At 42.0% G+C, this 13,361-nt stretch overlaps 1 protein-coding gene across 2 annotated transcripts in view; it reads right to left on the bottom strand.

The window, feature by feature from the left end:
• Positions 1 to 1,273: 1,273 nt before the first annotated feature.
• TAF3 (TATA-box binding protein associated factor 3) overlaps positions 1,274 to 13,361 on the bottom strand; it is a 209,748-nt gene continuing 197,660 nt past the window's right edge. For both annotated transcript variants that reach the window (XM_070754443.1, XM_070754442.1), the window contains exons 6-7: positions 5,931 to 6,037; positions 1,274 to 1,986 (exon numbers count right to left, since the gene is read on the bottom strand). In XM_070754443.1, coding sequence (XP_070610544.1) covers positions 1,872 to 1,986; positions 5,931 to 6,037 — 222 coding nt within the window. In that variant the 3' untranslated portion in view covers positions 1,274 to 1,871. The remainder of the gene's footprint in view (positions 1,987 to 5,930; positions 6,038 to 13,361) is intronic.

The raw sequence follows: 13,361 nt of genomic DNA on the forward strand, positions 1-13,361 counted from the left end.
GCCTTCTCTGTGGTGGCCCCAGTCATCTGGAACTAACTGCCCCCAGAGATTCGTATTGCCCCTTCTCCCCTTGCCTTTCAAAAGTAATTGAAAACACATCTATACCGGCAGGTCTGGAGCTGTGAGCGATAGTTCCCGCTTCACCCAGTAGTGTGAATGATGGACGATTGACTGTTTTATATCAGTTTTTTTTTAAAAAAATTCTTAACTTTTTCTAATTGCTCATAATTAACTACTTTTATTGTTATATTGAATTTTATTCTTTTAACCCTCCAAGTCCACAAGGGTGGCCCATAAATAAATAATAAATAAATAAATATACATTGCTCAAAAAAATAAAGAGAACACTTAAACAACACAATAGAACTCCAAGTAAATCAAACTTCTGTGAAATCAAACTGTCCACTTAGGAAGCAAAACCAATTGACAATCAATTTCACCGGCTGTTGTGCACATTCAGCTTTGTACAGAAGAAAGTATTCAATGAGAATATTTCATTCATTCAGATATAGGATGTGTTCTTTGATTGTTCCCTTTATTTTTTTTTTGAGCTGTGTGTGTGTGTTCTGACAGAAGAAAGCTGTATGAAAAGGTCTCCAAATTTGGCAATGTTAAGACTTGTGGACTTCAACTCCCAGAATTCCTGGCTGGCTGATGAATTCTGGGAGTTGAAGTCCCTGAGTCATAAAGTTGCCTCCTGCTTTAAAAGTCTTGGTTGAAAAGTAGAATTGAATGCATGGATTGGATCCCCATCACATCTGCATCCATAAATCTATGCTACCTTCCACAATATGAGGAAAATGTTAAAAAAATATGTCAAATAACAAAGTCCTAAAAATAATTCTGAGGCAAATTTCAAAAGAAGTCACAGCGCCTTTCAGGTATCAACCTATTTCTAGGAAGCGCTTAGATAAATTACCTTGACTTGACTTACACAGGGTGTCCAGGGGGAAAATGATTAGGTCCCACAGAGTTGGCCTTTTCTGGGTCCCGTTGATTAAACAATGTCGGCTGGCGGGACCCAGGGGAAGAGCCTTCTCTGTGGCGGCCCCAGCCCTCTGGAATCAACTCCCCCAGGAGATTCGAATTGCCCCCACGCTCCCCATCTTCCGCAAGATGTTAAAGACTCGCCTATGTCGCCAGGTAGCGCGATTCATTTTTATTTTACATAATTTTTCCCTGGCGTTTAAAATTTCTCCCTGATTTATTCAGTTTCTTTCACGCACACCCATACATATACGCACACCCCAAAGAAAAGGAAAGTTATTCCACAAAAGGCTAAGGCAGATTTATTTATTTTGTGGTAAAAAAAGAAAAGGAAAAAAAAAGAAAATGGGAGAAGGAAAAAAAGAAGGGGAGAGAAAAAAGTTTCACATACTCCCATCAATATATATATATATATATATACCTATCTACCCGCCGTTTTACTCCATCCTGGAAAAATCACATCTGATTTTTCTAGCTTTACAAAGAAGAGGCTGCAGGCTGTGAAAATCGCTCCAGGGCCTTCAACGGGATCATAATTAGTCTCTCCTGCTACTTAAATCAGGGGGGGGAGAAACGCAAAACTTTGGAGAAAGCGGCTGATTATTTACAAAAGTCTTTGTTGCTTGGTTGATTGTTCTTGTGGCTGGCGCATCCGTTAAATTTCCGATTTGTGCCTGCCACATTTGGTGAAGGAGGAAAGAGAGAGAGAGAGAGAAGCGGAGGAGAAGAATTGTGTATAAGCATGTGCATCTTTGTGATTGCTCCCAAAATCAAAATCCTTGGAGACAGGATGTCGACGGACAGGGCTGCAGAAGCTGGACCGGATCCTTCTGAAAAGAGGACTCGGGGGAAGGAACGTCCTGGCCTGACAAATCTCCACAACCTCAGTGCGCTTTGTGTTTCCCCTTTTTGTGTTTTTTGTCCTTCTTTTTGCTTGCGCACCTGCAGCAGAACCACTGGATCTCTTCCGGGGGAGCAGCCGTGATGCCGACGCAGGGCCTGCAAAGGGAAAGGAGAAGGCGCTGGTGAAAGACGGCAGCAGGAGGAGAACAATCCCATGCAAAATTTTAACAGGGGTTAAATAGCGACGGGTAGTCCTCGATTTATGGCCTAATACTTCAGGCGCTAAGCAGAAACGGTCATTAAGCAAGTTTTGAGCTGTTTTACGGCTTTTCTCACCATGGACATTAAGTGAATCATGTGGTTGTTAAGTGAATCTGGCTTCCCCCTTGACTTTGCTTGTCCGAAGGTCATAAAAGGGGATCAAATGACGCCGGGACATTGGAAGCATCATAAATATGAGCATCATCCATCCATCCATCCACATCTATCTATCTATCTATCTATCTATCTATCTATCTATCTATCTATCTATCTATCTATCTATCTATCTATCTATCTATCTATCTCTATCATCTATCTATCTATCTATCTATCTATCTATCTCTATCATCTATCTATCTATCTATCTATCTATCTATCTATCTATCTATCTATCTATCTATCTATCTATCTATCTATCTATCTATCTATCTCTATCATCTATCTATCTATCTATCTATCTATCTATCTATCTATCTATCTATCTATCTATCTATCTATCTATCTATCTATCTATCTATCTATCTATCCTATCTAATCCATCCATCCATCCATCCATCCATCTATCCATTTATCCCTCTCTGTCTGTCTGTCTGTCTGTCTACCTACTTACCTACCCATATATCTAATTTCTATGCCGCCCAATCCTGAAGGACTCATGGCAGCTTACAACAATATAAAAAATATAATAACAATTAAAAGAAGTCAAATATACAAATCTAACTATATAAAATCCAAATTAAAACCCACACTAACTAAACAATCAACATGCATACACAACGTTCATACAATATGGGCATGAGGGTTATTAATTCATGGGTCCCAGGCCTGTTGGCAAAGCCAGGTCTTCGAGGCCTTATGGAAAGCCATTAGTTTATAACTGATTCCATCACTTTACACGGGACGCAGCATAGTGATATTGGTCTGTAGTTATTGACAAGAGAGGGGTCTCCTTTTTTGAAGACGGGGATGACCACTGCTTTTGACCATAGCTTAGGAAATGTGCTGGTACTGACGGATTTTTTGAAAAAACGAATTTCGGGGTGGGGTGGGGAGCTGATTTCAAAGAGTCGGGGCAGCAACAGAGAAGGCCCTCCCCTGTGGCCCCGCCAACCTGCATTGCTTAGTTGACGGGACCCGGAGGAGGCCAACTCTGTGTGCTCTTAAAGGTCTCTGGGAGGTATGCGGCAAGAAACGATCCCGTAAATAGTCTGGCTCTCAACCATGACATGTTGTCGTGGTCGTAAGCACGAAATAACAGTCACTTTTTTCGGTGAGGCCATAACTTTGAATAGTCACTAAGCGAATGGTCGCAAGACAAGGATTACTTATAATTTGATTTAAAGGGGAGGGAACAATAGTCAACAGACTCAAACTCAACCCTGATAAGACGGAGTGGCTGTGGGTTTTGCCTCCCAAGAACAAATCCATCTGTCCGTCCATCACCCGGGGGGGGGGGAATTATTGACCCCCCTCAGAGAGGGTCTACAACTTGGGCGTCTTCCTCGATCCACAGCTCACATTAGAGAAACATCTTTCAGCTGTGGCGAGGGGGACGTTTGCCCAGGTTCGCCTGGTGCACCAGTTGCAGCCCTATTTGGACCGGGACTCATTGCTCACAGTCACTCATGCCCTCATCACCTCGATGTTCGACTAGTGTAATGCTCTCTACATGGGGCTACCTTTGAAAAATGTTCAGAAACTTCAGATCGTGCAGAATGCAGCTGCGAGAGCAGTCATGGGCTTTCCCAAATATGCCCATGTTATACCAACACTCCGCAGTCTGCATTGGTTGCCGATCAATTTCCGGTCACAATTCAAAGTGTTGGTTATGACCTATAAAGCCCTTCATGGCATCGGACCAGAATATCTCCGAGACCGCCTTCTGCTGCACGAATCCCAGCGACTGATTAGGTCCCACAGGGTGGGCCTTCTCCGGGGCCCGTCAACTAAATAATGTCGGTTGGCGGGGCCCAGGGGAAGAGCCTTCTCTGTGGCGGCCCCGACTCTCTAGAACCAGCTCCCCCCAGAGATTAGGACTGCCCCTACCCTCCTTGCCTTTCGTAAACTCCTCAAAACCCACCTTTGTCGTCAGGCATGGGGGAACTGAGATATCTTTCCCGGCCCTATACAATTTATGTATGGTATGTTTGTATGTCTGCTTAATAATGGGTTTTTTAAAATATTTTAACTTGTAAATTATTAGATTTGTCATGAACTGTTTTATTGTGTTGTGAGCTGCCCTGAGTCTACGGAGAGGGGCGGCATACAAATCTAATAAATAAGTAAGTAAGTAAGTAAGTAAGTAAGTAAGTAAGTAAGTAAGTAAGTAAGTAAGTAAGTAAGTAAGTAAGTAAGTAAGTAAGTAAGTAAGTAAATAAATAAATCCTGTGACAGAGGTTGGATAGAATGTGTGTTAAAAATAACAACCACAACAACACATTTTGTTTGACTATGGCTTCATTCTCTCTCTCTCTCTCTCTCACACACACACAAACGGATATCACCTACAACTGAAGAGATTCCGCAATTTTAATTTATGTTGCGTCAGCACTGATCTCGTGTTTTCCCCCACCTCAAAATCCTCCTGCAGAGATGAATGAAATGAGGCACCGGTGGATTTACACAAGGGTTATTTCCTGTAGATTCTCGTGAAATTTGTTCCTAGATACTTAGAACGGGCTGCAGATCTCCAAGTATTAGCATGATGCATTTTCTCTGAATTGTACTTCCTGATATATATATAAATATCTATATTTTTCCACATCGTGCATAAACTGGAATGCATCTGTAGATAAATAATTTTTTTTCTGGGGGTTTTTTTTTAAGCGCTTCCTCTACTGTTTTTACTCGTTTTAGGGCCCTGGTTCTTTAGTTCTGAAGCCGACGTCCTCAAACTTGGCAACTTTTAAGACTTGTGGACTACAACTCCCAGAATTCTCCAGCCAGCTATTGCCAAATTTAGAGATCCCTGTTTTAAAGGGTTATATTTCCCCATCCTTTAAAAAAGGCATGCATACATGAACACGCATGCTGGAGCTTGGGGTTCTTTTTGGCAGAAAAATATAGAAAATTAAAGGTTTAAGAAAACAATACATAAATATTGGGCCGAGAGGCAAAAAAGGAGCTGTGATTTTCCTTCAATATATCAGGGTGATTCGACACAAAATGTAACCCTTCCCTGGTACAGAGCTGAAAGGATTGGATACTGTAGCCTAGAGGTTAATTCTCTGCCTTACAAGGCAAAGGTTGCAGGTTCAAGTCCCAGTGAGGGTATGGCTAGCTGATGAGGCCAAAATAAGGCCGAAATAGATCTATCCTAGTCTCCCTTAATTTTCAAATTCAGCAAAAACATGTGACACACACACACACACATATAGAAAGAGAGAGACTGGGATTGGTTTGTCTGTTTAAATGTGTAGAATGATTACTCAGTTCACTGAATAAATCCTTTCAGTTGTAGAACGGGTCTATTTTTCAGTTCAGGAAAAATACTCTTAGGATTATTTAAGTAATGAAAATTCAGGAACTCTATATTCACACCAGTGCTTTGCAAGAAGGAATTCAATACCGGAGACACAAGGAACAGAGGCAGAATGTATCACATGGCTCCTAGAGAAGACCTGTTTGGTCAAGATAGGGCCTATAAAATCATTTAAAAAGAGGGCTGTGTTAGGCCTGGGGGATGGAACGCCCCCCAAAACAGGAAATGCTGGGAGAAAGAATAAACTCGATTTAACTTGAGTTTATGTTTACGTATTACAGGAGGAGGATATGGCAAAACCTGGGGGGTGGAGTTAAAAGAGGACTGAGTCTAGAACACGGCCTCCCCCACCACTTACCAGTGATACCAATCGTCACAGTCATCACACCCAATCATCGGGCTGCCATCGTCCGGCTTTTCACAACCAGGACAGATCCATATCTTGTTCCCCCACTCATCTCGGATCTGGATGGATAGAAAAGGAAGGAGAAAGTGAGAGCCCATTTCATGTAAGTTTCTTTCCTCATGTTTCCCCCCCCCTCATCTATCAATTTATTTATCTATTTATCTATCTGTTCTGCCGGCGTGTTTCAACCGCCCGTAATTACAGGGTAATTAGTCCAGGAAGACACACACCACACGATAAAAGGAAAACCCAAAAGTTTTTATAAACAGAAAAAAAAGAAACAGCTCCCTTTTTAAATGTCAAAGGGATTTTCTGGTACACACAAGGCACAGGTTAAATGCAATCCAATTGCTCACCCAATAACTGGGAAATTGAGTCCAATTCTAAAGTCCAGACAGTCCACACACACAATCCTGAAGAGCAAAAACCATGATCTTGACGAAACAATGAATCAGATAAACTGCCATGAGGCTAAAACACCAGGCTGCACTTTTATCTGTAGCACTAATTACAGCAGCCCCACCCAACCACAGGTGGCCTCATTTTCTCTTGTAATAATCCTTCAGTTGTTGTCTCCTATGCATTACTCTACGCATGCGTGGATGTGTCATTAATTCTTGTTCAGAATCCAGGGATGATACAGATGACTGATCTCCTCCTGGGCTGTCTGCCAAACTCCCCTCTTCCCTGTCACTCATGCTTCCTTGGTCAGAGGAGACTTCGTCGTCAGATTCTACTGGGAGCAAAACAGGCCTGCGGCATGTGGATGTCTCCCCCACATCCACCTCCACATTCCTTGGGGCAGGAGCTGGGCCAGAGCTAACCACAACACTATCTATCTATCTATCTATCTATCTATCTATCTATCTATCTATCTATCTATCTATCTATCCATCCATCCCTCCCTCCCTCCCTCCCTCCCTCCATCTATCATCCATCCATGCATAGATTAGATAGATAACGTTTAATGCCAACAATGTCCTACAAATCTGAAGATCAGGGGGCACAGCTTCAACAAGTCAGAGAGTGGCCTCTAGAAGACCTCCACCTCCGCTTCTCTTTCCAAAGGCAAGTTGGTGTGGTTGAGGAATAACCAAGCACAACCCTACTGTTGGCTCCGGTTGCCAACGGGCTGTTTCAGCCTTGCTCAACCTGGGATCGATCCACCGTTTGACTTGGTTTGTGAGTTCTTCTGCCCTTTACCCATTGAGCTAAACATATTGTTGGCCGTGGATAATGGGGCATGTATTCTGAATCAGAACTGAAGAAGCTTCTTGGATGAGAAGAGAAACTTCTTGAAGTAAAAAACCAAGAAAGACCAGTTGCCTTTTGGAAAAGAATCCCCCCCCCCCAAAGTTTTTATTTGTATTTTTCTCGACATACAGATTTAACCAATTTAACATATATATACCTTTCAATATTACCTACACATAGCTTCAAATTATTCTTTGTTTCATAAGCCAATATCTTAATTAATTAATTGATTCCCCTCCTTTTGACCAATACCAGTCTGCCCCTCTAGCTATTCTTTCTTACACACTCCCTCCTTCTTCAAACTCTTTCCTCCTCCTACCTGCTTTCCCTTCACTCCTCCTTGACCCTTCTTTCCTTCTCTCGCTCTTTTACCCCTTCATCATCCTCACTCACCTCCTCCTCCTCCTCCCTTTCTACTTCCTCTCCCACCTTCTAATACCTTTCCTAGAGTGTTTTCCAACCTAAAAAAAATGCCTTAGGAGACGGAGGCTGCACTTTCAACTTTAAAATCTAGAATCACTACTTAGGACTCCAAAAATAAAAGAAAAAAATAATAATACAATTTTGTTATAGGTATATATTATCTAACTTCCAGTCCTAAAAAGCTAATTTTGTCATCTGGCTTTGGGAAAGAATCTATGGGACAACCTGGATGGCTGAGAATTCATTCATTCATTCATTCATTCATTCATTCATTCATTCATTCATTCATTCCTTCATTTATTTAGTCCAATACACAATGAGGGTTTTAGTGTGTATAAATCTATATACGCATAGTAAAATACATGATGAAGGTTATAGAGGAGATACTCATAGTAAAATATATATCTAAGAAATAATAGAAAAGAAGATATAGTAATAGAACATAGCAATGAAAGAGTAGAAGAAGAGATATAGGAATAGAAAAAGATATAGGAGATATAGGAGAGCAATAGGACAAGGGACGGAAGGCACTCTAGTGCACTTGTACTCGCCCCTTACTGACCTCTTAGGAATCTGGATAGGTCAACTGTAGATAATCTAAGGGTAAAGTGTTGGGGGTTTGGGGATGACACTATGGAGTCCGGTAATGAGTTCCACGCTTCGACAACTCGGTTACTGAAGTCATATTTTTTACAGTCAGGTTTGGAGCGGTTAATATTAAGTTTAAATCTGTTGTGTGCTTTTGTGTTGTTGTGGTTGAAGCTGAAGTAGTCGCCAACAGGCAGGACGCTGCAGCATATGATCTTGTGGGCAATACTTAGATCTTGTTTAAGGCGTCTTAGTTCTAAGCTTTCTAGGCCCAGGATTGAAAGTCTAGTCTCGTAGGGTATTCTATTTCGAGTGGTGGAGTGAAGGGCTCTTCTGGTGAAGTATCTTTGGACATTTTCAAGGGTGTTGATGTCTGAGATGCGATATGGGTTCCAAACAGATGAGCTGTATTCGAGGATGGGTCTGGCAAAAGTTTTGTAAGCTCTGGTAAGCAGTGTGAGATTGCCAGAGCAGAAGCTACGTAGGATTAGGTTTACAACTCTTGAAGCCTTCTTGGCTATGTTGTTGCAGTGAGCTTTGGCACTTAGATCTTTTGTTATTAGTATACCAAGGTCTTTAACCGAGTGGGGAATATCTGTGATAATTTGATTATTCAGTTCGTATTTGGAGTTCAGATTCTTCTTCCCAATGTGTAGGACAGAGCATTTGCTAGTTGAGATTTGGAGCTGCCATGTGTTAGACCACTCAGAAACAGCGTCAAGGTCTTTTTGGAGCCGGTGATGGGTTGGTGAGAGCAAGACTTTCCAAGAAGGAGCTGAAACTGGCTACGGCCCTATCATGCTCCTTCCATTCATTCACCTCCCTCCCTGGCCGCCTTGTGGAAGACTGTCTTCGCAATTTGTGTCTAATGTATACAGCACAAGCATTAAGGCTGCTGGGTTAGTACTTATTAGCCAAAGTCATCCAACTCAGCTCACTGATAAGATCAAGGGTATAAAAAATAGTTACTGAGTAACTTTCCATTCCTTTGACATTTGTCACACTACGACATTTACCGAAGGGTAAGTGGGAGAGAGAGATGGAGAGAGAGAGAGAAAGAGAGAGATGGAGTGTGTGTTGGTGTGGGAGAGAAAGAGATGGAGAGAAAGAGAGGAAGGAGGGAGATGGAGAGAGAGAGAAAGAGAGTTAATGTCAGGTTGCAAGTAATGCCTCATAATTTGAACTTCGAGGCATTCCTTTTTCTCAAAGTACAAGAGAGAGAGAGAGATGGAGAGAGAGAAAGATAAAGAGTACATATATGAGAAAGATGAAGAGAGAGAGAATAGAGGGAGAAAGAAAGAAAGAAAGAGAAAGGGAGAGAGGAAAGGAAGGGAGAATGAGAGAGAGAGAAAGAAAAGAAAGAAAACAAAGGAAGGAAAGAAAGAGGGACGGAAGAAGGGAAGGGAGAAAGACAGAAAAAGAAAGGAGAGCAAAAAGAAAGAAAGAAAGAAAGAAAGAAAGAAAGAGGGACAGGGTAGGGAGGGAAGGAAGGGAGAAAGAAAGAAAGAAAGAAAGAGAAAGGAAGGAAAGAACGAAAGAGGGAGGGAGGGAAGGGAGAGAGAGAGAGAGAAAGAGAGAGAAAGAATGTCAGGTTCTAAGGAATGCATCCATCATAAGTTGAACTCTGAGGCATTCCTTTTTCTTAAAGTACAAAAGAGAGAGAGAGAGAGATGGAGAGAAAAAGATAAAGAGTACATGTATGAGAGAGATGAAGAGAGAGAGAATAGAGGGAGGGAGAAAGAAAGAGAGAAAGAGGGAGGAAAGGAAGGGAGAATGAGAGAGAAAGGAAAGAAAAGAAAGGAAGGAAAGAAAGGAGGAAGGAAGAAGGGAAGGAGGGAAGGAAGGGAGAAAGAAAGAAAGAAAGAAAAAGAAAGGAGAGAAAAAAGAAAGAAAGAAAGAAAGAAAGAAAGAAAGAGGGACATGGTAGGGAGGGAATGAAGGGAGAAAGAGAGAAAGAAAGAAAGAAAGAAAGAAAGAGAAAGGGAGGAAAAAAAGAAAGGGAGGGAGGGGAGAGAGAGAAAAAATGTCAGGTTCTAAAGAATGCATCCATCATAAATTGAACTCTGAGGCATTCCTTTTTCTTAAAGTACAAACGAGAGAGAGAGATGAAGTTTGTGTGTGAAGAGATGAAGAGAAAGAAAGAGGGAGATGGGGAAAGAAAATTAGAAAGTTTATAACACTCTGTGGCAGGCTGGCAGAGGCTGGCTCTTCTGTTCATTATGGTGCACATTCTTTACATGCTGGTAATTACGTGAATTGCAGCAACCCTATTTTGGACAAAACACACACTGGAATTCTGGCTTCTGTTAGAAATGAATTATTTTGTGAAAGATCTTCTTTCCTTCGTCAAAAACTTTCCAACTCTCAGGCTGTTCAGTTTTAATTGTCTTAAATGCAAATCAATCTAAGCTTAAATACATGGGTGTCAGCCTATTTTTAGTTGACAGATGAAATGAATGTGAAAAATTACACTCTAAATATAAAGATATAGTCAGCTGTGAACATATAAATAGTCGGTCTTTCTCCTGCATAGATTTTTCTGTTTTGTGCCTAGGAAAGCAAACTGAGAGTTGAGCAGCATATAAATTTCATAAATATTTATTCAATTTATATTCTTCCTGTCTCATCATCGAACGATTCTAAATAAATAAATTTAAAAAAAACAAACAAATCCACAGACAGTCTGACTGTATGCTTAAATTCCCCCTTTATGCCTGGGATTCCGTCATTAATGACCTAAGCAAGCAAGCACTTATATAAAAAAAATGATATAATTGCCTGGTAAGTTATATGATACATGATATAAAACCAATGATATAATTGCCTGGTAAGTTATATGATACATCAGTGTTTCCCAACCTTGGCAACTTGAAGATATCTGGACTTCAACTCCCAGAATTCCCCAGCCAGAATTCTGGGAGTTGAAGTCCAAATATATTCAAGTTGCCAAGGTTGGGAAACACTGTGATACATGATATACATGTATCCTCCTCAATCCACAGCTCACATTAGAGAAACACCTTTCAGCTGTGGCGAGGGGGGCGTTTGCCCAGGTTCGCCTGGTGCACCAGTTGCGGCCTTATCTGCTCACAGTCACTCATGCCCTCATCACTTTGAGGCTCGACTACTGTAATGCTCTCTACATGGGGCTACCTTTGAAAAGTGTTCGGAAACTTCAGATCGTGCAGAATGCAGCTGCGAGAGCAATCATGGGCTTCCCAAGGTATGCCCATGTTACACAAACACTCCGCAGTCTGCATTGGTTGCCGATCAATTTCCGGGCACAATTCAAAGTGTTGGTTATGACTTACAAAGCCCTTCATGGCATCGGACCAGAATATCTCCGGGACCGCCTTCTGCCGCATGAATCCCAGCAACCGGTTAGGTCCCACAGAGTTGGCCTTCTCCAGGTCCCTTCAACTAAACAATGTCATTTGGCGGGACCCAGGAGAAGAGCCTTTTCTGTGGCGGCCCCGACCCTCTGGAACCAGCTCCCCCCAGATATCAGAGTTGCCCCCACCCTCCTTGCCTTTCGCAAGCTCCTTAAAACCCACCTCTGTTGTCAGGCATGGGGGAATTGAAATTTTCCCTTCCCCCTAGGCTTATAGAATTTATATATGGTATGCTTGCATGCATGATTAGTTCTTTAAATTGGGGTTTTTTAGATTATTTTTAATATTAGATTTGTTCACATTGTCTTATTTATTGTTGTTAGCTGCCCCGAGTCTTCGGAGAGGGGCGGCATACAAATCTAATAAATAAAATAAATAAATAAATAAATAAATATAAAACCATTCTTTTATAAAACCATTGCCGCCCCGAGTCTATGGAGAGGGGCAGCATACAAATCTAATAAATTGAATTGAATTGTTTGCCTAAAATGGTTTGTGGAATAAATCTTAAGCGGAATGGGGTTTGACAATATGATGGACCATGAACCTGGATTTACAAAACACTCAGGATGAATTCACACAAACTCCTATGCCAGCAAGGAAAGGACTGTTTTCTTAGGCCGATGTCTGTACTCAACCATTGATAAGGCCTTGGGCTCATTAGCCTCGCTTTGCTACCAAGCCAAGGAAGAATGTTCCCTCTGGAGCTGAGGTCTCCAGCCTTGGTCACTTTAAGAAGGAACTTTGGGAGTTGAAGTCCACAAGTCTTAAAGTCCACAAGTCTTAGAGTGGCCAAGGTTGGAGACCGTTGCTCTGTAGGGTTTATCAGGCAATGCTTCTGACATACCTAAGCCAACAGGTCACTGACCAAAAGCTGGAATTGCATAATGCGCAATGGAAGGTATAAGAACTCCGTTGAAGCCAAGAAAGTAATAGATGCTTGCTCCTGAAGAGGAAAGCTATGCATGACCTATAAAGCCCTTCATGGCACTGGACCAGATTATCTCAGGGACCGCCTTCTGCTGCACGAATCCCAGCGACCAGTTAGGTCCCACAGAGTGGATCTTCTCCGGGTCCTGTCAACTAAACAATGTCGCTTGGCGGGACCCAGGGGAAGAGCCTTCTCTGTGGCGGCCCCGGCCCTCTGGAACCAACTCTCCCCAGAGATTAGAATTGCCCCCACCCTCCTTGCCTTTCGTAAGCTCCTTAAAACCCACCTCTGCCACCAGGCATGGGGGAATTGAGATTCCCTTTCCCCCTAGGCCTTTATAATTCTATGCATGATATGTATGTATGTATGTATGTATGTTTGGTTTTTATATTAATGGGTTTTTAATCATTTTTAGTATTGGATTACTATTGTACACTGTTTTATTGTTGCTGTTAGCCGCCCCGAGTCTCCGGAGAGGGGCGGCATACAAATCCAATCAATCAATCAATCAATCAATAAAGCTATGGCAAATCTAGACAGCATACTAAAAAGTAGAGACATCACCTTGCCAACAAAAGCATGTATAGTCAAGGCTATGGTTTTCCCAGTTGTAATCTATGGCTGTGAAAGTTGGACCATAAGGAAGGCTAAGCACCAAAGAATTGAGGCCTTGAAGAGCTATAGTGCTGGAGAAGGACTCCTGCAAGTCCCTTGGACTGCAAGGCGATCCAACCGGTCAGTCCTAGAGGAGATCAACCCCGGCTGCTCTTCAGAAGGCCAGATCCTGAATATGAA

Source organism: Erythrolamprus reginae, chromosome 6, assembly GCF_031021105.1.
Source record: "Erythrolamprus reginae isolate rEryReg1 chromosome 6, rEryReg1.hap1, whole genome shotgun sequence".
Classification (NCBI taxonomy): domain Eukaryota; kingdom Metazoa; phylum Chordata; class Lepidosauria; order Squamata; family Dipsadidae; genus Erythrolamprus; species Erythrolamprus reginae.